This window comes from Pygocentrus nattereri, chromosome 8, assembly GCF_015220715.1.
Source record: "Pygocentrus nattereri isolate fPygNat1 chromosome 8, fPygNat1.pri, whole genome shotgun sequence".
Taxonomy (NCBI): Eukaryota; Metazoa; Chordata; class Actinopteri; order Characiformes; family Serrasalmidae; genus Pygocentrus; species Pygocentrus nattereri.
Genome location: NC_051218.1, coordinates 16,335,197 through 16,359,070, shown reverse-complemented (window position 1 = coordinate 16,359,070; position 23,874 = coordinate 16,335,197). Strand labels below are relative to the sequence as shown.

At 40.8% G+C, this 23,874-nt stretch overlaps 2 protein-coding genes across 3 annotated transcripts; one reads left to right on the top strand and one right to left on the bottom strand.

The window, feature by feature from the left end:
* Window positions 1–7,105: 7,105 nt before the first annotated feature.
* Window positions 7,106–9,811, top strand: lbx2 (ladybird homeobox 2). The gene is made up of 2 exons (XM_017704047.2): window positions 7,106–7,672; window positions 8,538–9,811. Exons 1-2 carry the CDS (start codon window positions 7,348–7,350, stop codon window positions 8,999–9,001), a joined length of 789 nt encoding a protein of 262 aa, XP_017559536.1. The 5' UTR covers window positions 7,106–7,347; the 3' UTR covers window positions 9,002–9,811.
* Window positions 9,812–12,143: 2,332 nt separating this feature from the next.
* pcgf1 (polycomb group ring finger 1) lies at window positions 12,144–21,027 on the bottom strand. 2 transcript variants are annotated; one of them, XM_017704046.2, is made up of 9 exons: window positions 20,828–21,027; window positions 17,072–17,177; window positions 16,801–16,953; window positions 16,636–16,707; window positions 16,430–16,535; window positions 14,230–14,272; window positions 13,961–14,044; window positions 12,682–12,762; window positions 12,144–12,321 (listed from the first exon to the last, which is right to left on the bottom strand). In XM_017704046.2, exons 1-9 carry the CDS (start codon window positions 20,954–20,956, stop codon window positions 12,271–12,273), a joined length of 825 nt encoding a protein of 274 aa, XP_017559535.1. In that variant the 5' UTR covers window positions 20,957–21,027; the 3' UTR covers window positions 12,144–12,270. The 2 variants fall into 2 exon arrangements, with proteins under 2 accessions (XP_017559535.1, XP_017559534.1); XM_017704045.2 differs by having other exon boundaries at window positions 13,961–14,047; window positions 20,828–21,022.
* Window positions 21,028–23,874: the final 2,847 nt, after the last annotated feature.

The following is a 23,874-nucleotide window of genomic DNA, read 5'->3' as shown; positions in this document are numbered from 1 at the left end:
TTAGATATAGATAATAAACCCTGTTTTCAGCATTAATAAGAGTAGAAACAGTCGCTGTGGAATCGTTTATTTTTCAAACAGTCGAAAAATAATTTCAGGGAACTAAATGTGCTGCTAACATTTTGTGCTCTAGCCAAAACAGTGTTTAGATAGATAGATAGATAGATAGATAGATAGATAGATAGATAGATAGATAGATAGATAGATAGATAGATAGATAGATAGATAGATAGATAGATAGATGGGTCCGAAAGGCCATAGATCATCATCATCATCATCATCAACAACATCATCATCGTCGACGTCGTCGTCTTCGTTGTCGCTTTGATCACTCTGCTTTGTTCTCGTCCTCAGCTCAAATAAATGTCGGTGAGCTCAAAGGCCAGCATCCATCACGGAGCCTTACAGATATGCACGCGTTTTTGCCTAAATGTGTGTCTGTGGTCTGTGCGCGCGCGCGCGTGCCTGTAAATGAAAGCTTTTGAATTGGAATGATTTACTATTATATATATATATATATATATATATATATATATATATATATATATATATATATATATATATATATATATGTGTGTGTGTGTGTGTGTGTGTGTGTGTGTGTGTGTGTGTGTGTGTGAAAAACAATTATACATTATATATTATGTGTTTGTTATACAATCATATAGTAAAATTATCACATTAAATACCTTTTTCATGTGCCCAAATGATTTATTCGTCAATTATTATTATTATTATTATTATTATTATTATTATTATTAGTAGTAGTAGTAGTAGTAGTAGTAGTAGTAGTAGTAGGTTTGATTATGTCATTGCTGTTATTTCTGTTGTTGCAGAGTGGGATGATTGATTTTATTAGGCTATAATTCAACAATAATATTCATGCTCAGCTCATTCTAAATTCGACAGTAATAAAAAGTAAATCGTGTCACGAATAAAATATATTAAATATCATATTTGTGTTTTGGAAATCAAGAGATACACTGTTTAACACAAAAATGAAATACACAAAAGCACCGTCTCAGCGCCAGTGAGCCTCTTTAATGAATTCACTGTATATTAAGACTTAATTACCATCATTATTAGCTCTGGTGAGTTGATCTCGTGGGCTGAACACACATCAGCACACACATCCACTCAGACGGTGTGTTTGTGCCCAGACGTGAGCCGAGCTCGAGTTTACAGCCGATATGATATATTCAGATATAAAAATATGTCTAATTAATATGACATAAGTTTGAGTGCAGCATGTGTTTTATAGAGGCCAGAACATAACAAGAGGCATATCGGTTGTTTCGCTGTTCATTTTCTACATGGTGTTTTTCTTTAGGCTGCAGTAAAGAAAAGAAAAAGGTAAATGTTTCTACTGTGTTGGTTTTTGCTGTCTTTGAACTATGTTGGCGCTCACTTTATCCACGAACAGTCGAGAGACACGTCTAAATCATTTAAAGACTATGTAGTTCAGTATATAATAACTTAATAAAATCTGCGGTTATGTCCCACAAGTACAGGCTGATATGTGCTTGTCTGTCTCTGCTGCTCGGCCGCGAGCGTCGCATTGAATCGAAGTGACTCGGAAACGCAGGTTTATGATAATGAGCGCGTTTATCAGTGGAGCTGAATCCGTTTCTTCCTATTCACACCTGCGCGGAGGGGTAAAAAAAACCTCCTGCGGTTTTTCCTCCGCCTCTTTTTTTTATGATCTTCAACCAGCCATGCAACGCAGGAGGGCAGGCCCGCCGCTCCAGTGGGGGTCCAGGCCCTGATCATGCGGGGGGGAGAGAGCGCGGCGCGGCCGTTTGTCCGCAGTTTGGAGCTCGAGGAGGGCGCCCTGTCGGGGGTCCGAGCATTTGTCATCCACTGAAAGAGAAAATATCAGCAGGTACTAAACAGCGCAGAACATGACACCATCAAAAGCAGACCGGGATGTAAAGCAGCGGGCAGCGCTGAAGGTGCAGAGCCGGAGCTGGAGTTCACTGCGCCTCTGCGTCGCTCTCTCCTCCACTCAGCGAGCGGAACGGAGGCGCTCAGCACGTATAATGAGGATGCAGGGCCACGCACAGAGACCCGAATGACCTGCACGCGCACAATTAAGGCAGCGTTAATGCAGGTCCGATTTCACTGGTGCTTAATTGACTTGTGTCTGTCAAAGTCGAAGAAACGCTAATCAATAGGACAATAAACCCCATTAACAAACGTTATTAGACACAGCAGACTATCGGACTTACTGTAATTACAGCATTTCTGAGCCTGAGTCCAACTTTGACCCATAAAATCGATTTGTATATATGTACGTAAATAAATAAATAAATAAATAAATAAATAAATAAATAAATAAATAAATAACAGCAGCGAACTAATCTCATGCTCTATTTTATTCTATTTCACCTAATATATCTGCATAATGAAATGACTGCATACAATATTGCAAGCTTATTCTGAAAGACAAATAATAATAATAATAATAATAATAATAAATCATCATCTTGTAATTCTTGTAATTATCATCATTTCTGGTTTTATTTAAATCACGTGGAATGAAGGTATTTTAGAGCTTTTATTCCTTTTTCCGTGTTTTATTTATTTATTTTACATTAAGCATTCGGTTTTCTGTTTGTTTGTTTTTTACATAAAGCAAATTGGTTTGACAAATAATGCACATTGTCGTTACTATATGTTGTGTTGTTATCGTAAATTAACGTCATATTTTTATTATCTGCGGGTGTCATTAATTATAATGATCTGCAGCTGCAGATTGACAGACGCGTCAGATTCATCACTGTCTGGTTCCAACTAACTTGAATTAATGAAGCAATCGAATAAACCCCAAACCACCAACTCATACCCATCATCGCCCTCTTCATACTGACATATCAGCCAACGTTCGTTTCTGTAATATTCCAAGCCGCGGCGAAATGAAGGGAAACATCTTCGGCCACTTGACTATTTTTAAGACACAGTTTTACTGTAACTGACCACCCTGGGACCCCCATTTGCAGGAATTAATTACTCATCTCGATGACTGCGTCACTGAACAGGCGCGTGACCAGGCAAACAGGGCAAACTGATATGTCAGTAGCTCAGATGATTAGCATTCACTGTAGTATACGTAGTACACGCCCACCCCATGCCCTTGATAAGGAATCAAATACGCAGCTATTCATTATCTTATCTCGTTTCGTTATTGGCCGTGGGCTCCTGGCTGAAGTGGAAATCTACGGTGGGAACCAGCGGGACCACTCCAGCCACTCCATAACTGACTCGCCGCCGCGGTTAAATGTCAGCTTGCGGCCCGCGATAACGCGCATGTCCCCAAATCCTGTGTATAGTGTAGTTAGCACAGCTGTTTGAGTAGCAAGCAGGCGGCAGAGGGCAAATGCTGTCAGAAACAGATCCGCCTCAAGCAGCCAGCGCAATGAAGCTTTGTGAAATGACCATATCGCAGCCATGCCCAGACCACTTTCAGCGCTTTGTGCCCGTCCAGGAGGAGCCGTGGCTCAGGTTTTATTATTCAGTATAAAGAAAGATACTGATGTTGATGCACCTGTTTGGGGTGGTGGGTGTAAGTGTGGAGAGCTCTGGCGCGTTACCTGAAAGTAATGGGAAAGTGATCAGTCAAAGAGCAGAAGATCAAGCTTGAATAACATGTTCGAACATTTAACCTAATGGTGCACTGAATAACTGAATATAAAACAAATAAATAAATGTATGTTTCAGTGAGTAAATCAGTGAATATCAATGAATCATTAATGATAAATATATATATATATATATATATATATATATATATATATATATATACATGTGTGTGTGTGTGTGTGTGTGTGTGTGTAATCGTGTGTGTGTGTATATTTTTACTAAACAAAATAAGGAAAACAATTTTGTTGATGCAAGTAATGAATGTATGCGTAAATATTTTTCACGTGAATTTAATGCATCACGTCATCACTTTTTTTATGTAAAACACATAAGCTTTGCAAGAACAAACACCACTTTGCTGCAAGAATTTGCTCCACAGCTTGAGTAGCAAGGGGAAGCAGGAGAAATGTACTTTGTTCATTTTTATAATCGCTGTGATATTGAGGCTAAAATTTCACATAAAACGCACTGCGGTTAAGGAATATAAAAGACGTCTAAAGATGTTGCTTAAAGAAAGGAGCTGGTGATCCCTCCACACGCCCACCCCATGCCCTTGATAAGGAATCAAATGCGCAGTAATGAAGGCAAATTAGTGTCTTCAGCCCCTGAGTTCAGTTGTTTTACTCAGCATTTGAATAAATAAGCAGCCTATGGTCATCAAAATGGTCTGCATATTATTCTAATTAAATATGCTCCTAAAGGTTTCCGTTAGGCTGGACTGCCAACTCATCTCGAGTGTCTGCGCAGGACAGTCTGTGCTCAGAGCCTGACCACGACACCCCGACAGAACCGCGGCGCACATACAGCTCCGCTCCCTTTAGAGCTGATGATTGATTATGTCAGGTGCTCTGTTCCTAATTAACGCTTAAATTCGGCCAAAGAATACCTTTCGAATTAGCACCGCGGCGTCCGGGGCCGTACAGATCATTTCAGACGCGTCTAGAGGAGAGATCTGCTCAGACTTATCTTTAGGACCTAATAATGCCCGCCGCATTTGAGGGAAATGTAACACCGTGTCCGCTCCGTGCGGCGCAGCCTCTGTCGCGCTCTGCAGCCCCAGTGGGGCGCTGTGAAGTGCTATTGTTGGCACTCAAATGCCACCATTCGCCGTAGTAGAAATCCTATCTGTCCACATTGCCATATAATACCCGCCTATCGCTCAGCAGGCGCTGCTTTAGCGGCTTCCTCAGGCTCGGGCACTTCTTCATGCTCAGCTGATTGATCTAGCAAGAATATAGACTGAAACAAAAACAAACCTCCACCAGCGGCGTCTCGGCTTATATCATTACACACAACAGATGTCTGTAAGATATCTGTAACATTCAGCTGGTGGGACCAACACATGTCATTCTTATCCAACAAATGAATTCACCATTATAAAAAATATATAATTTAGTCCTTTTGATTTTATGTCATTTTCATATTTTACATGCTCATTTCCTCCTATTTTGAATTTCATATGAAACATTCAAACCTGGTTTAAAAACATTTCTTCCGATTTGCACTCAGGGCAGCTTCAGACAACACGTGGACTAAAAGAAAACTTAAAATGTCAGATACGGACATGAAGGGGTTAAGAAAAAGCACATCATGCTGTGCTTGGCCACTGCACACGGCTCTAGCGACTGCAATAAATAGTGCAACCGACTCTATTGGTTAGTTTGGCAAAAGTGAGATGTTTCAGTTTCAGACATTTCCAGCTAGTGAATCATTAGGACCCTCCTCCCCCAACCCAGGAGTGCTCGAGCGTGTGCCTTTCTTTGTTACTCATTTGCCATAAAACCGCTTATTGAGCGCGACTCTATGTCACCCACGTGCGCTGGGGTGCAGTGTCCTGCTGGTTGCCGCTGGCCTGCTCTGCTCTGCGCTCTGCGCTCCGCTCCCTCTGTGAATGTCCCCGCATGGAGCTTTTGGCACGTACCCGGCGAGCTTTCGGCAAACTCATTCATCGCCAGCGGCTCATAGCGGCATCATCTATCACTCTAATCGATTACTAAATCCTGACCAAATGATATCACGTGTCAATGTCGGGCGTTTTTTTTTATTATTCTTTTCTCCTTCTGTCAAATTCCGCGCACGAAGAAACGCTGAAGGAAAAGTCAAGTTAGCCTTGAAGATAATTTATTTTTACATGTTTTTATGATGTTACAGGGTCAATACGTGTCATTACACCATTACACGCACTAAACATAATTATTAAACTTTATTTAACGTAAAAGAAAACTAAAAAGAAAATAAAGTCTATCACACCTTATTAATAAATAATTAATTGTTTAAGAAGTGATATATATATATATATATATATATATATATATATATATATATATATATATATATATATAGTGGTAACACTTATACAGATCATTTAAAACATTTCAAGCTATAAGTTAAAAGTAGCTGATGTAACTGATTTGGAATCACAGCGGCTGCCAGTCGTTTTAAACATGCTGTATGTTAATTAAAGCGGCTCTATTCAAAAGCACTTACTTGTCTATCAGCGCTTCTCGACAGTCTTCCAGAGTGCAGGTAAGGATGAGAAAGAGAGAGAGAGCTCGTCTACACATCATCTGAGTCTCCGACAAAACCAGAGCTAAGCTTTTACCTGCGCGCCGCACTGCAGCTTAGCAGAGTCTCATTAAAACATTACAGCACTGCTCTACAGCAGTGGCGCTGCCCTCATAAGTGTCCACTCATAATCACCTCCAAAAAAATAACAGTGTGTATATATATATATATATATATATATATATATATATATATATATATATATATATATATATATATATGAGTGTGTGTATGTGTGTGCGTATAATCATTATTTCATTAGCTATTACATATATATATATATATATATATATATATATATATATATATATATATATATATATATATATAGTAACTATAACGTTTTCTAATCATTCTCCAATAATGACTGTTTGGCTATGTTTGGCTATCAGGTTTACATCCTCTTGCCTGATTTGTGAATAATTAGCCCTGGTAAATAATCAGCTGCCTCTGCTTTTTGCAGCGTCGCGAGTCCTCTTTACTAATTGAGGCCGAGGAGAGGCTGCCGGTGTCCTAGTAATGAGCCCTAACTCTCGCTTTTCACAGAGCACGTGGCCGGCCCTAAGTGGGAGTGGGGTGGCCCATGCATAAACATCGCGAGCCGTCTGCCTTCTCTTTAAACCCGGGTAACACCGCGGGGGAAACTCCTCCTTTTCTCGCGTCCAATTAATTATTGTGGTCTGGCCCTTTAAGACGGAGCAGCGGGTCAGCAACTAGTGTAGAGTTTCTCTAATTGAACTTCGCCCAATCAACAATAACTCGTTAGCGATCGCTTGATCTTCTTTTTTTCGCTCGTTTTGCCGAGATCCCTTATTATTTTCGTGTGGCGACTCCCCCCCTCCCCACTACACCACCCACCCCCACCAAACCCCGGCCAGTGCCCTTCCTCCTTCCTAAACATCTTCATGGGGCTCTTCAGAAAAAGTTGGACTCGCACACGTTGAGACTATGAGAGCGCGGCGTAGCTCGCCTGCAGCATGGTGGAGCTGGAAAAACACTTCAGCCTGAACATCGCCGACGATCGAGACTAAACCAGACCGCGGCTGCGTGTTTTTATATGAAGAAGGAAGCGCTCACGGCGGTTCGCTCGACATAGAAAACTTTATCATAATTTTTTTCTGGAAATCGTTTCGTGGGACTGCGATGACCTCCAGTAAAGACATGAAGGCAGGCTCTGTTTTGCAGTCCAGCGGAGAGGACAGGAGACGGGCTCCTTTAGACCAGCTGCCGCCCCCGGCCAACTCCAACAAGCCTCTGACCCCGTTCAGTATCGAGGATATTCTCAACAAGCCCTCCGTGAAGAAGACGGTGGCGAGCCTGTGTCCGCCGCGCGTGCTGGAGAAAGTGAGCGGCTCGAGCTCGCTGCGGAACGGGATCACCACTCCCTCCTCGCCCCTGTGCGCGCTGGAGGAGCTCGCGAGCAAAACATTTAAAGGGCTTGAAGTCAGCGTTATACAAGCGGCGGAAGGTAAAGTAGCCCAAAATATTTGGACTAGTTTTTTCTATTTGGACTGAATTTATTCTACTATTTTTCTTCTTGCTCTTGTAGATATTACTAATAATATTTATCTCCGTGTGTGAGTGTGTTTAATCGTCGAATGACCGAGTGTACTATTTTTTACACTTTTAATTGCATATCTGATATTTGGCTGAAGGAAAATGTCTTCAAATTCCAGTAATATTTTAGCAATTTATTTAGGCCCGTATTGTGTAGATGCGCTCTGAATGTACTTAGTCCTTTTAAATTCTTATTAGATTATTTGTGCCAAATGATTTAAAATATTATTAAAAGTATTCAGGTATTTTATTGCAATTTATGGCTTGCAATTCTTTTTTTATTATTTTCCTTAAGTGGAGTTTTCCACGTGCCGCTGTTGTTTGTGTCAGAATTTTGACGTCACGCCAAGCATATCTGTATTATTATGATGAAGAGAACATGTGTTGTAACGTGGCTAATCACCATGAAATAGCTCTGCACGACAACCTGAGTGTCCTCGATAACCTCTCAGTAGGATATATGTCATTAGGCTGTGTGTACATGTATATATGGTGTCCATCGCTGGTTGACCTGAAGTGCCCCGACGCACTCTTGATTGACTCGTAAAAATTTTCGAACATGCTTGGCAATTAATAGCGTTGTTTTGCAAAGCTTTCCACCTTTTTGTTCTCTGAGAACAGATGTTTCGCAGCTGGACCGCACAACCGCGGCCTAAGCGTAGAATAGCTACAGCACAGCCGCGTATAGGCACGAGAAGCTTTTCTGTGGCCACTCTGGTGCCTTATTCCCACGAAGACCAGCACTCACAACTCCTTTTTTCTCTCTCCATCTGAAGGTCGTGAACACATGAACGCCTTCGGTCAGAGACAGGCCTCGAAGAAGCGACGGAAGTCCCGCACGGCCTTCACCAACCACCAGATCTATGAACTGGAGAAGCGCTTTTTGTATCAGAAGTACCTGTCCCCGGCCGACAGGGACCAGATAGCCCAGCAGCTGGGCCTGACAAACGCGCAGGTCATCACCTGGTTCCAGAACCGGCGCGCCAAGCTCAAGAGAGACTTGGAGGAGATGAAGGCGGACGTGGAGTCCCTCAAGAAAATCCCCCCGCACACTCTGCAGAAACTGGTGGCCATGGAAGACATGGACGATGCTCAGGGCGGCTCTGGCCCAATTTCGCCCAGTTTATCGCCCTCCTCGCACGGCCACAGAGCCTTCCCCCAGTCCCCGTCCTCCTCCAGAGGCCAAACCACAGACGAGTTCTCCGAGGAGGAGGAGGAAGAGATCGAAGTGGACGATTGAAAAAGTGGCCCACGCTTTCAGAAATGGGCATTTTTTTCTTTACTTTTCACGACTTTTGCACGGACGTTGAACTCTGCGGAAGAACCTGAAACAGAAAGGATGTTTTTCTTCTTTCTCTCTCTCTCTCTCTCTCTCTCTCTCTCTTTCTCACGTTTTAATTTATTGCAAGGATTGTGAAAGCCTTCGAGATGTCCACGCTTGAGACTGAGGACGTGCTCACGGAGTACATGTTCATTCAGTAGGATGTGAGAAATGTAGTGATTGTGGTACAGGATCACGACAGCAACATGTGTATGTACATTTTTCTGTTTTATTTCGCCGCATACTTTGAGGGGAAACTCGTGCAATTGTTTTGTTACACAGGTCTCCAACGCCATCACACCATTTACATGAATGTTATAGCTGCTAATGATACGTATCTGCCAAATGTGATTTTATTTCCCAACAAATTTCTCAAATATATAGACATATTTATATTTATACAGTGTCAGGAAAAAAATGTCATTTGGGACATAGGCTTACTGTTTGACAAGAATTCACAAAAGCGAAGGCCAACAGATTTTTTGGGCCTGAGCAACAATTGCTGAAACGATTTCTCCCGAGTTACTGATATATTTCTAATAATGACCCTCAACGCTGGATGGAAAGCCACTGTTATGAGAAACTGAATTGATCTTTATGGCCAAATTAGTCGAATAATGGGGGGGGGGGTTGTGTGTACAAATCACCGATGCATTTTACGCGATAAAGTTATTGTATCATTCTATTTAATCACCAATTATGTAAATAAAGGGTATATGATATTTCAAACTGTTTGCAGTGAAGTTATAATCTGAGCGCATTTCTGCGTCGTGCAGGGCGAATTAATCAGGAACAGTGACCTGAGTGATGTTTTCTTTTCTTTACTTTCTTTTTTTTCCACTTTTCTTTCATAGTGGTGTGGATACAGCGTCCGCGGGTCCAATTAACACAGGGGATTAACATCAGCGTTAACACACCACAGGCCTTCTTGACACTAGAGCCAAACACTGGAGTCTCTCTTAACAAATCGTGTTCTCTTCTCATGGTAACTCTTTGTGTGTGTTAAGTGGTTCGAGCTCAATTAGGGGCAATTGAACAACCCCCCTCCCACCCCAACACCAACACCCCTCACACACAAAAAAAAAACACAATTGTCACAAGGCCTTTAGAGCTTCGAGCTGGCAACGAAAAGCTTGCTTTCGCCTTGACGACATATGGTTTATGAATTTTCTCCAGCCCGAACCAGTCAGCATGATTGATTAGGTTAACCCGCCTTTGCCCGTATAGAAACAGGCCCAGTCGCATCTGGGCTCCTTTAAACGCGGCTGCTGAAAAAAACGCCCATGAATAGCAATTGATTAGCGTGAGGCTCCTAATGAATAAATCTCAATAGCAAAGTAACAGAAATGGGAGGTTGCTGCCTCTTTCTCTCTGCGCCCGCGCTGCGCCGCCCCAGCAGCCGTCTGCTCCACAGCTTTCGCTCCATTGGCAGCAGTTGCTAGCAGATCAAGGCAAAAGTTTGAGTCTGGGAAGAGAAAGAGCCGCAGAGCCACAATTGGTTTAATCGCTCGGAATAGTAGGGGTTGAAAAGTCAAGTTAGGAGTTTTATGAGCGTTTCTCTACTAACGGGTCACCGCTGAGGGGTCAGCAGTCTGGCTTCTCCGTCTCTTCTCCTGGCCTGAGTGGAGCTCGACTGTTTTTCAAATTCGCTGACAAAAGTTTTGGATGAACTCACCTGAGCAAGCAGTGCGGTCAGTCGGTGTATGTCCACCTGCCAATGTAACTAATCAGACGAAAATCAAAACATGCCCCCGTTAGCGGGGCCACTGTCCATCTGCTCCGATCTGACTTAAAACACAGTCACTTCAGGAAACTTTTCAATATGATTTAACACCAGCTGGCCATTATTCAAGATGCGCCGATTTACAGGACTGTTCTGGAGTTCATACATTATACACATACAAGAACACCGCTCACTATAACCTTATGGAAATGTTAAAACACTTGAGCATGAATAAATACACCTTTATTGGCTGGTTATCTAAATTAAAAAAAAAAAAAAAAAAAAATATATATATATATATATATATATATATATATATATATATGAATTACAGGTCCAGACTAGTATGTGGACCGTCGCTGTTGTCAAATATTTTCATACTGATTTAGTAACTGATTAGACAAAGCTGAGTCTACATTGTGTTGAACGTAGTTTCAAAAATAAATGATGAACGAGAAAATTAAGAAAAATTGTTGCAGCCCGTTTTAAAATCACACGCGATGGGATGACGTGGCCTTAAAGAGATAAATAGAAGTCATTCCGTATTTAAGTGCTCAGTGAAGTTTAACTTACTGACGAGGCATTAAACTGAACACGGCTGTATGACCGACATACCGTGTAAGACATCGACATCTAACCACGGGCTAAAAATAAATATACATTGATTTTACACTACAGGATTTACACTGAAGAGCCCAGTTCAATAAGAGGAAAATATTGTTATTGGAGAAAAGTAAAAAAATCTCCATTAGTTCGAGAGCTTCATTTTCTGAATTTATTTACCGGTTTCGAAGAAATGCCTGCAATATAAACTGATCATCTCTGACCCATTTATGCGAAATGACTACGATGGCGAATATTTTGGCCGCTTTGCTTTGACGAAGAGCTAGAGGCGATCAGGGAGATAATATAGTCCATGGTTGAGGATTTATACGTTATTACTATATAATCATCGGCGCAAATCTTTCTCCAGAAAACTGAGTCAAAATATCCGTAAAATGTCTTAATCCCAGGCTTGATCTGCATCGAACCTTTTCTGTAGGCCTAGTCCATCTATGAGCTATTGACTAATACACATTAGCAACAGCAATACCGCCCCCTTGTGTTTGTTTTCATAATTGCATTGTTCTATATTGTTTGGTCAGACTAGACGGGTATTTCACAAAGCCCAGTGCTCAGGACTGTCCAACACGCCCTCTCCTACTGCACCAGCTTGGCTTTAGGCTTATGCTGTCTGGCTAAACCAATCCTGTTTTAAAATATCAAGCTAACTGTTAATAAACTGACACATCCTTGGTTTTCAGCTGACCTAATAAAGACGAAAATGGACAACAGACATTTTACATTTTAATTTATTTTTCAAAAATACAAAACAAAAAAATAAGTATATATGCACAGAAAAACCTATTAAAATAGATTATGTGAAATACAAAATATTTACACCAGTCCATCCTATTACACAATCCTATCTTGTCCTCTTGTCCTTGATAGCATAGTGAAGAACCAGTGGTTGAGCCTGAAAATGTAAAGAGAAAAAATAACAAATAAACACCAAAAAGAAGTGAACGCGATCAGCAACAGAATCAATGTCCCCAAACCAGCTGATTACAGCAACCTTAAACAAGGAATGCAAGCAAAACTCCATGCGTTCACATTGTAAAATATATGAAGCATGTCAATATTTACCAGACCACAAAACCTAAGCATGCATCCGGCTCTTATTTTATAAATCAAGCATCTCTTCTGTTCATGAGAGGAAACATGTGCTTGAGAATTCTGAGTATTGTAAAATGCTTGAGGAATAAACAATATCTTCAGAAAGAGCCATTACACTGAAACTATGGAAGAATGCTGTTTGAGATTAAGATGGCAGTACCTTTCCAAACCAGTGAGACAACCACAAACGCTTCATTGTCATGTGATCTGGTAGGGATTCATTATTAAATAACATCTGGACCTAGCACAACAAAGACCACACAGAGAAGAGTGGAAAGAAGGAGGAGAGATGAACAGGTTTGTAAAAGGAAAGGGAGAATACCAGAGGGAGAAAAGGGGAGTGAAAGGAAGGGCCATTATTATATGAATTGTATTACAAGTTTTATAAAAAGTAAAAAAAAAAAAAAGAAAAAACAACAACAATAATAATAATAATCATAAGAAATACTGCCACATCTTAAATAACAAGTTTAGCTTCGTTTGTAATCTAAATGCACTCCCACAGTGAGCCACCCCAAAACACTTATTTTGATAGCCGAGGTTTTTTTTTAAGGAATTTTCCTCCACAGCAAGCCCACCCAAGAGCTTTAGAATTAGGGTAATGGAGCATGGACGCACAAAGTGAACAGAGCTAGAAAACCTTAAAATGTTTCTGTTTTAGTGCTGAAAAACTTAGTTATGTGATTCATGTTATAAGACAGCATGCACCTTTAATATGTGCTTAAGCAAAGCATTGATTTATATTTGCATTTTAATGCCACAAATAAACTAGAAGTGCATGCTTTCTATCTTAGCAGCTTGGAAAAAGTTATATTTGGACACTTAAGTTTTACTCTTGCACTCTTGAACCTCACCGTGAGTCTATTAGGGATAGTGTAAAATTACTATTACTAAATTACTAAACAGTTAGAATTATAATAATAGTATAAATTGTATTTATATTACTGCTATTATAATCAGTATTTAGTAAAAATAGTATTCAGTATATATTACTATATAATAGCTCACACATTGAATCAAGTGTCTGCGCTGACTGACAGTATAGCAGGGAAAAATGTGAAAAAATGTGAACATGCTCTTTAAGGAGGGTATCCAAAATGATATTTTATCATTATAGTGAAAAATTAGCATGCATCTAGTGCAATGTAGTGAGTTATATATAAAATGCACTACATCGTATAATATGTTTGTCGGTTCACCAACCACTACTCGATCATAATTATGTGGTGGACAAATGCCATGCATAGAAAAGCATATCTATGTTTACTGTGGGATAGTATTCTGTAAATTCTACACCATGTTTACATTAGTTAGCTTTATATTTGGTGAATTCATGGGTTTTCATGTGTGAATTCAGGAATTTAAAGCCCTTCTGAACCAATGTCTCTAGATATAAAAATAAGGTCACTTCAGTGTGGTAAAAGAATTAAGGGGCAGACCTGGTTCCTGTCTACATTGAGTCGATGGCACAACACTTTCCTCAAGTGCCTGACCTCCGCTCTGACCGAGCAACGCACAAACTTCTGCTGCAGAGACGAGAGAGAAGACCTCCATTGTATCACCACTGAAAAGAGCCTAATTTAAGGTCTACTTTATTGTGCACCCACATTGATATGATGCACTCACATTAAACGTTTAAAATTAAAACCATAACATGCATTACATTTACGAGAATGTTATGATTATTTCTACTTTGTTTGTCTCTTACCTGTAGAGTTAATTTATTTTTATCTTTTCCAGACAATGATGAGCTGCAAAGACAAACCAAAGATAATAAATACAATTAATAAGTATCTTACATTATATAGCATCTATAACAAACCCAAGATTACCTCACTGTCAATAGAGTGGAACTACCACTCAAATACAGAATAAATAACAGCTACTGACAGGAAAATACTAGAAGACAAGACCAGAAGTCCAGGTGGCCAGACAGTGTACAGGGTACAGGGACAGAAGTTCAGATTGACAGAAGGCAAGACCATGTTAAGTCTTCACCGTGAATGTACGAGGAGAGAATAACAGCAGTTGAATAGATCAGGAGTTCATGTCATATTAACAGGCGAAGAAACACAAACTCAAACACAAGCTGTCAAACTGAAAAGGCACATTCTTTAACTATAAACATCTGTTTGACTATGGAAACTAATCCTGCAATTATTGCTTGCCTAATAAATATAGCATTCACAATCTATAATTTATGGATTTTTCAATACTTTGTTACTTTGCCTTCCATCTAGTGCATCTTAGTATGACTTAACTGAGGGTCGCAACTTAGTATGACTTACTCTTCAACTGAATGATTTATAGACGTATACTCCACAACAATGGCGACTATAAAAAGCAACGTCAGATAGAAACATTGACAAAGTACTTGAAGCAATAACACAGTAATATTTTTTTTTTTTTAATATTACTTTTTAAAAGGACTGCAACAGTGGAGAAAATCAGTTATTTGCATATTCATGCAAATTCAATTCAAATCAAGTCATGCATATTTATTTTATCATGAGATAAAAAATAATAATAAATAAATAAATAAATAATCAGGACAAAGAATTTGAGGAAATTTGAGCAAATTAAAGCCCAAGTTAATATGTTCTCACACCCCTTAGATCTCTACCTCAAGTCCATGACCTGTTAAGACCACAAGACTCATAGCATCTTATTTGAATGTGCTTTGCCAATATTTAAAGGCAGCCTCTTTCAGCTGATTTGATTCAGAGGCTTTTCACTTCAGTTTAGTCTTTAACATAACAAATGATCGCACTGTTGAATTTCAATCAGGAGACTGACCTAGCCAGTGCAAAACTTTCCACGTTTATTTTCTGATGATAACTCCATGGCCATGTCTGCCGTAACTCCCACTGAATGAGTTTGGAGGCATTTCTGGACAAAATTTTCTATGAACTTCAGAATTCATTATGGGTGCTGCTTATGCCATCACTAAAGAGCAGTAAGTCAATTCCAAAGGCAGCCACTCAGACCCATACCATGACACTGACTCATTAGTCATTTGCCATCGCTCTTTCTCCATGCTTTCCCCTTTCTATCACCCTAATAAAGGTTTATCTTCAACTACCCCCTTCTGTAAAACCATTCCGGAACTAATCTGGTTTATCTTTGGAAAGGCTTTTCTGCTCTTGTTGCTAAAAGGGGTTTACATTTTGTAGTGTCATTTCTATGTTTCTCCTACCAAAGTTTTCTGCTAATGCTGAACTGATATACTTTAATATGCAATATGCAGACAATATGTATTTTTTTTTCTTTCCTTTAGAATTTTAATAACTCATTATTGCTGTGGTCTCAATTTCCTTTTCTTTTTCAGGGCTCTTTCAGTGATAATTCATATTGCTGTCTGGCAATGCTCAGTCACTCCTCAAAGGTTCTAACTGATGCTTGCCATAATCTGAAATATTTTCAAAATAGCCAGCTTTTCCATCATAGTCATTTTTCTAATTTTCCTCGTCTTATTTCTTATACATCAAACCTAAACTCAGAAGGTAAACTCTATTGACTACAATCAATCCTACAGATTTTAAAGAATTAACAGAACATCGATGACCAATTTACCAGTTTGTAAAAACTTTTGTTTTTACAAAAAAAAAAAAAAAAAAAGAGTGTTTCAAATCCTCTTCCACTATAACTGTTCATTAGCCTTATTAGTTTCTGACTGTGATGCTGCCTTTGAAACTAAATTTGACCTTTTGCAAAGGTTTGAATTTAAATTTTAGATACTTATTGGCAATGAATGTGTACAGTAGATGAGTGAAGACTTGACAAAACTATAAAATGGTTCAGTCTTGTCTAGTGATCCTATTATGCCGAATAGCTAGCAGGGCTTTATTAATCAATATAAGCCTCAAAAAAATGGGAAAAAACAAAAGACACATTGTATGTAACTTTACCTTTGTCTCTCCAGGCAGAGCGAGACTTGCTCATCATATCTGTAGAAATGGGCTTTAGAGTGATCGAAGCTGGTGTATGGTAATCCTGTATTGTCTGGTAATGAGTCTATGAGGAACACACATCAAAAATAAATTGATTACTGAAAGGGTATTCAGGTTTATGGCAAAGCTTTCACATTCCTTTTCTTGAACATGAACTTGGTTACCGTCCCCCGATGGCTGTATTATGCGCTCGAGGCCTCTTGACTGGTAAAATTCCCTGATTCTCTTGTCTTCACCTGAGACACAAGAAGAGATCATAGACAATAAATATTACATAACTGGTGTAATTTTTCATTGCAGAAGGTCTGATGGAGTGCAAGGGTACTTACTCTCCTGTAGCCCTGGGACCAGTTTGTAAACAATATCTTGCATTACTCTGTCCAGCTTAAGATTCAGTAAGGGCTGCGTTTCATGTATTTTGATGTTACACATTGGACAATATTTGCTGGTCTGTAGGTATTTCACAATGCAACTCTTGCAAACTAGAAAGAAAAGAAAAACAATAAGCCATGATTCCTATGGAATATATTGAGAAGAACACACAGTAGAGAACGGTTGGTACAGCTGAAACAGTGCACAGTTTGAGCGCGGGAAACTTACAGGTATGAAGACACTCGGTAATAGTGGTTGCATCAATGAAATATCCCGCACACAAGTAACACACAATGTGTTCATTTAAGTCCTTGATTTTTATCTTCACTTCTTCCTGTAAAGTCAAAAAAGGCATACTAAATTGAAACAACCAATAATCTAAGTCACAGTATAACTCAGTGACACCATATATCCAAAAAGTGAACTATGTTAAACTTAGGGCACATGACTAATTTTTACCCATCAAAACCAACATTAACAACTTCCTTAGTTAACCCAGGATTAGATATACAAGCATGTGCACATGAAAGCATGATGTCTTGGCAAATAGCATTGAATGTTTTTTTTTTTTTTTTCCCCTCCAAAGTATGAAATAAAAATATGTGAGAAGTAAAGCTTATAGCATATAAGGGGGTGAGGGGTGATGGGAGGGACATTGTCACCACTGCCATCCATTCAGTGTCCGAGTCACTTTAGATTCTTGATGTTTGTTTTCTCTGCTGAAAAAGAAACAAAACAACCCCAAAAAGACCAGAGTGGTCCAAATTCGTCAGAAGGTTAGTCCTGATTGGTTCAATTGTTTAGCTGAAATCTTAAACATGCCATGCAGTATAAGTTGCAATGTAGCCTGGCAAAAAGAAGTTATCTGAGAAAATCCAGGGTCTTATTGGACCAAGCCTAAGCTTTCTTTGGGAGAGTGGGTGGGATTTCACTCTGGATCTTCCTCCTTCTCTACTACACTCCACTCATTACTCAGATACAAAAACGTGTCAACTCACCTAACCAGTAACCACTGGATGTAGCAAAGGACAGTAAATAAGAAGTATAAAATACATGTGGACTAAAGCTGCTTTCAAGTCCTCCTCAGAAGTTCCTACTTATGACTTCAGAGATGGTAAGTACGACTTGATCTGTGTTCAAGTCGTTTGGTCAGAAAGTCAGAGGCATGCGAAGTTAAGCTTTTTTCTATTTGCAAAATGTACACTACATTTCCAAAAGTATTCATTCACCCATCCAAATAATTGAATTCAGGTGTTCCCATCACTTCCATGGCCACAGGTGTATAAAACCAAGCACCTAGGAATGCAGACTGCTTCTACAAACATTTGTGAAAGAATGGGTCCAGTGTGGTACCATGTTAGGATGCCACCTGTGCCACAAGTCCAGTCGTGAAGTTTCCTCATTACTAAATATTCCAGTCAACTGTCAGTGGTATCATCACAAACTGGAAGCGATTGGGAACGACAGCAACTCAGCCACAAAGTGGTAGGCCATGTAAAATGACAGAGCGGGATCAGCACATGCTGAAGCTCTTAGTGCGCAGAGGTCGCCAACTTTCTGCAGAATCAATCACTACAGACCTCCAAACTTCATGTGGCCTTCAGATTAGCTCAAGAATAGTGTAAACAGCATCATAGAATGGGTTTCCATGGCCGAGCAGCTGCATCCAAGCCTTACATAATCAAGTGTAACGCAAAGCATTGAATGCAGTGGTGTAAAGCGCTGGCACTGGACTCTAAAGCAGTGGAGACGTGTTCTCTGGAGTGACGAATCATGCTTCTCCATCTGTCAAGCCAATGGACAAGTCTGGGTTTGGCTGTCGCCAGGAGAACAGTACTTGTCTGACTGCATTGTGCCAAGTGTAAAGTTTGGCGGAGGGGGGATTATGGTGTGGGGTTGTTTTCAGGAATTGGGCATGGCCTCTTAGTTCCAGTGAAAGGAACTCTTAATGCTTCAGCAGACCAAGAGATTTTGGCCAATTTCATGCTCCCAACTTTGTGGGAACAGTTTGGGGACAGCCCCATCCTGTTCCAACATGACTGCTCACCAGTGCACAAAGCAAGGTCCATAAAGACATGGATGAACGAGTTTGGTGTGGAAGAACTTGACTGGCCTGCACAGAGTCCTGACCTCAACCCGATAGAACACCTTTGGGATGATTAGAGCAGAGACTGCAAGCCAGGCCTTCTCGTCCTGACCTCACGAATGCACTTCTGGAAAAATGGTCAAAAATTCCCATAAACACACTCCTAAACCTTGTGGAAATCCTTTCCAGATGAGCTGAAGCTGTTATAGCTGCAAAGCGTGGACCAACATCGTATTAAACCCTATGGATTAAGAATGGGATGTCACTCAATTTCATAGGCATGTGAAGGCAGACAAGTGAATACTTTTGCCAATATAGTGTATTTTGTTGTAATATTTTTGTGTCATAGCATTAGAGGTGGGCCATATGGCCAAAATATAATATTGCCATACTTCTGGACATTTTCATGATACACAATGTCATAATATTTATTCGTTTAGACATCTGATCAGCTGGAACTGAAAAACAGAACCAGTAGTGCTACATACAAAACTGAATACAATGTTTGTTATTCAATATTTTAGATACGGTATTGTACTAAATCCAGTTAAATGGGACAATTCTTCTTTCTTTATAACCTTCAATCTGTCACAGTGCTCTACAAGTAACTCACAAGGAAGTGTATTTGATTCAAGTTAACTAAACTAATTCAAATTTCAGCAGAACATCAAAAATCTAAGTACTGACAGCTCGATGGAAACCATTTAAATGGCTGTTTTGAGTTAACTGCTGCAGAAATGTCGATGATTGAAAATTAGAAGGCAGCTATACTCGTATATAAAATTCCTCGAGGTTGAACCTGTTACTTCACGTATTTCTCGAGGCAATACGTTAGCACGATTTCTTACATAAAAGAGTCGACTGGTCCAAGTTTACAGTGTGCCACTGCATGTTTAAAGGTGGCCTGGTGCTCATGGAACAGAAAAATCTGAGTTTCTCACAAGTAAATACGACATTGTGGTGGCGTTCATGCGCGCTCATCTCGTAAATCCTATATTTCAGACAGCACCCGAAAACAACGTGGACTCCGCCCCCTCCGGTCCCCCACTGTGGATCAAGTATTAAGACCCCGCTGTCAGATCGCGAACTACAATTTCTACAGCCCAAATTAGCAGATCCTGAGTGTCGCCAGCATCCTGCGAACAGCTACAGTTCCAAGTCTAGTTTGGGCACAACAGCTTACAATTTTAGGGGTCACGTCCAAAAGCGGTTAATTGTCGACCCGAACAATAGCCGCGGCTTCACACGGGGGACTCGAAGCCGCCCAAACTTTCCGTGTCTCTCGAAGCAGCAGCTGACTGCAGCGGAGCGATGTTCGCCTCAGCCACAGCGCCTCCGACCGCCTCCGACCGCGGAGAGGCTGCATGACAGTTACAGAGAAACCGTGTCGGTTATATTCGCTCTGTGAATGAAATTCTCGGCCGAACTCCTCGTTCCTCCGACCGAGCGCGGCTCTAAGCCAACACAAGAGGAGGCGGTGGCTTTGCCTGCTAAATGCACTTGTTCTCTCGTCATGCTAACCGGCTAACGGAGCTATCTTCGCCCGTCGCCGAGGATGGACTCGTTTTCAGCCCCTCAGAGCGAGCGTGGGGGGGCAGGTGGAAACACTTCCTCACATAAACTGACACATTAGCAGCTCCTAAAAGGGGGAAACAGCCCAGGTAGTCCGCAGAAAAAAAAGCCCCTGAAACATCCTTGTGAGGGTGAACAACAGCACGCTCGCTTCTCCCCCACTCACGCCTGCGCACACCGGCTGCATGCTCGCGCACTCCATCGCTTCCCCACCATCCGGACGGCGGCACGCGCGGGGACCCCTATTTATACCGTAGCGCGAGGACTCGGCGGAATTCCCGCTACGAGCTGCTGTGGCAGATTTTCAGAAGCTCCCAGTCACTCACCTCGTTTCGTAAAGGGTCGAGTTTATAAACGTTCTGTAGCTGATTTCTTAGCCGCATAGCTATCGCCATTGGACCTTGCTCCGCCATCTTTGGGAATTCTGCATACTTCCGGGTAACGGTAGTGGGCATGTTCGGGTAGAGGCGCTGCGCACGGCGACCGGACCTTCAGCGCGCTGTTACCTCCTCATCACAAACCAAGCCGAACTTAGATTCGTACGACCATCCCGTGTTCATGTTTCAAATTCCCCGTTCCACCTTAAACGACTGAACAGCCGCAGTTATTGCTTTAACGCCTCAGGTGACGCAGTGGAACTGCTGCACCGTTTAAGGTGGAATGGGAAACTTGGAAAGACCAGTTCAGCCTCATTCATGATCAGATGTTCTGTATTTCTCGCGGAGAAGCGTGGAGGGTCCTGGCTTCTGTGCTCTTCATCCACAGGGATCTCATTACTCTGAGGAAAAGGGACCATAGCCCATGTCGGGTACTGAGAACACGCGCTGTCAGGAGAAACAATTACACGCGCTCAAGGACGAAATCTGCTCAAGTATGTTTGCGGGATTTTCCCCCATAGTTCTACTTGTCCTTAAAGGGTCCTTAGTGGTCTGAAGGGTTAAATACCTCTTTTGGATTTTTTTGGCATAAAACTTATTTTTTTAAATGAATTCACGATGTAGACGTACAAGCACAACATTTTAAGGCAAAACAGTCGACAGAGAAACGTTTTTTTCATTATTATTGTCAGATTTACAGTGTTTTACCACAATCAGCACTTCTTATGAAACAAAAACACTGTGGTTTTGGAAAGTGAGTAAAATGGCAGGTAAGGGTTAGGCGACTCTGCCCACTTCTTGAAATGACTTTTAACGCGGTTCAAATGTCCTGTAGGACAGGGGTCCTAGCATAATTTGAATAAAGTATATTTGAAAAGAGAGCTCAGCACCCAGGAGTTTGGGCACCTGCTGTACAATATATCCTCGAAACGTGTAAGTGTAGTTCTACCTTTCGCCCACTAGATGGCCACATGTGCGTTACTCATAAAGGCAGTAGGGCTACTGGTGGCAGGCAATCATGACGAGAGCCCAGTATTTATAAGTCTCGCCCGACTTATAGCAATGTTTTATTCCTCCTAGTATGAGTAATTCACAATGTAGTTGTAAAATAATTTATTAGTAATTTATTATGTTTTTTTTTTTTTTGTAATTTATGGAGGTAGGCTAGATCAGTATCTGCTTTAATTATGAACTCACGGTTTATTATGTTCTGAAACCTTTATTAAAAGGTCTATTTATGGTCTGTTTTAAATGATTTGATTGATGAGCTTCTTGAGCTTCTTGGCTGATTCAGGTAACAGCAGTAGATTTTGACTTGCGTCTGGTTCTAAGACGTAGCTGAAAAGCATTGCTGCTAACTTTGGCTTCACTGTACACTAATAATATTTCCCTGCAGTATAACTTCGTCCTAATCTAACTCAGATGCACAACCTACATTCATATCTGTCACTAACTATGAGAGATGTTTAGAAAAAATGCATTAGAATCTGCAATAAGTGATATTTCTGACATCAGTGAGATTTGCCTGACCTTTGCCTGACCTGTACTTAACAAAACCTTGTTTTTCCCCAATGGTAGCTTTATAGGGAAAAGCATTAAATGCTCTTAAGTTTAGTGTGTTACTATTATGAGATTTTATTGTAAGTAATTTGTCCTCTTTCTATTGGTCCATTCATCACGAAATGTACAAACAATGTAAAGGGCAGCTGCTGTTTTCTAAAGGTGTTAAATTCCCTAATTCATAAGGATGGGATCTGACAGCAATGAAATGTTCACCTGAAAAGATCTCCTGTACTGTGAGCATGCAGTATCGTCTTAACACTGAGACCTGCTGGAGGTCAGTGCACATCTGACTGATGGGGCTTTGAATCAACACTTTATGTGAAACAAGCCCTACAGCCAGGACGCACCACAGCACTGACAAAGGCAAAACATGTCAAAGGAACAGAAGAAAGGAAGAGAGAGAGATCAAACTTATGACAGTGCTTTAAACAGTTCACATGACCTCGCAGAGCTTATGGGCAATAAGGCATTCTTTTTTCCTGTTTCTTGGACAGACGTCTAGTATGTTTTGACTTCTTTCTCCCTGAATTGAAATAATGTTCTCTGATCGCACTGCCTGGAAGCCAAAGGCTATCAAAGTGGGGGAGAGACAAGGTAAGTGATTGTCCAATAAATGGAGAGTTCAACAGAGAGATAGAGAGAGAGAGGGAGGGAGAGTGATTGAAAATGAAAACATGTCAATGAAACCACAGGGCAATACAGTGTGTTTCTTGTTGAGATTCATTCATGTGAAGGGGGAGCTGAACATGCTTTACCAACATAATAGCAGATGAAGACTGTTCACTTTGTATCAAAGCCAAATCTTGATAAGTGGAAACAACCTATCTCTTTGATTTATTGAAAAAATGTCTTTCCTAGGAAACATATTTAATAGAAAGCATTGGAAACTACATGTTCGGTGAATAACACTACTGTACAAAGTTATGGTTCTGACGTAAATAAACGTTCTAACGTAAAAAAAAAAAAAAATTAAAAATAAAAAAAGCAATAGCATTTATCGCTTATATCTATTAAGGGATACCTCTAAAGAAGAGAATGAGAGAAATGAAAACAAAAAAAAAGAAAGAAAGCCAGGTTGGTTCCAGTAGCCATCTCCTGGACCTGCTCACCCTGAGCTCCAAAAACAACCATTCAAAACGGGTAGGGGGTGAGGAGGGGCCTCTTTCACAGAGCCATGCCAGGGGGAGGCCCTTATTTCTGGGCACACAGACTTTTGCCTCCCCCCTGTACCACAGCAATCAGAGCATGCAAGGACAGACACCGTCCTTTTTGTTTTCGCCCCTCCGGCAATTAGCTGCCAAGTGGCAAGCTAATGAAGAGAGCCCCCTCCGAGCCCTGTGCCCCATCCAGGGTGCTGCATGTCGAGCGGGACGGAGAGAGCAGAGCCAGGGCAGGAGTCTCTTACAGGAAGTGAGCTTGTGTATTATGGGAAT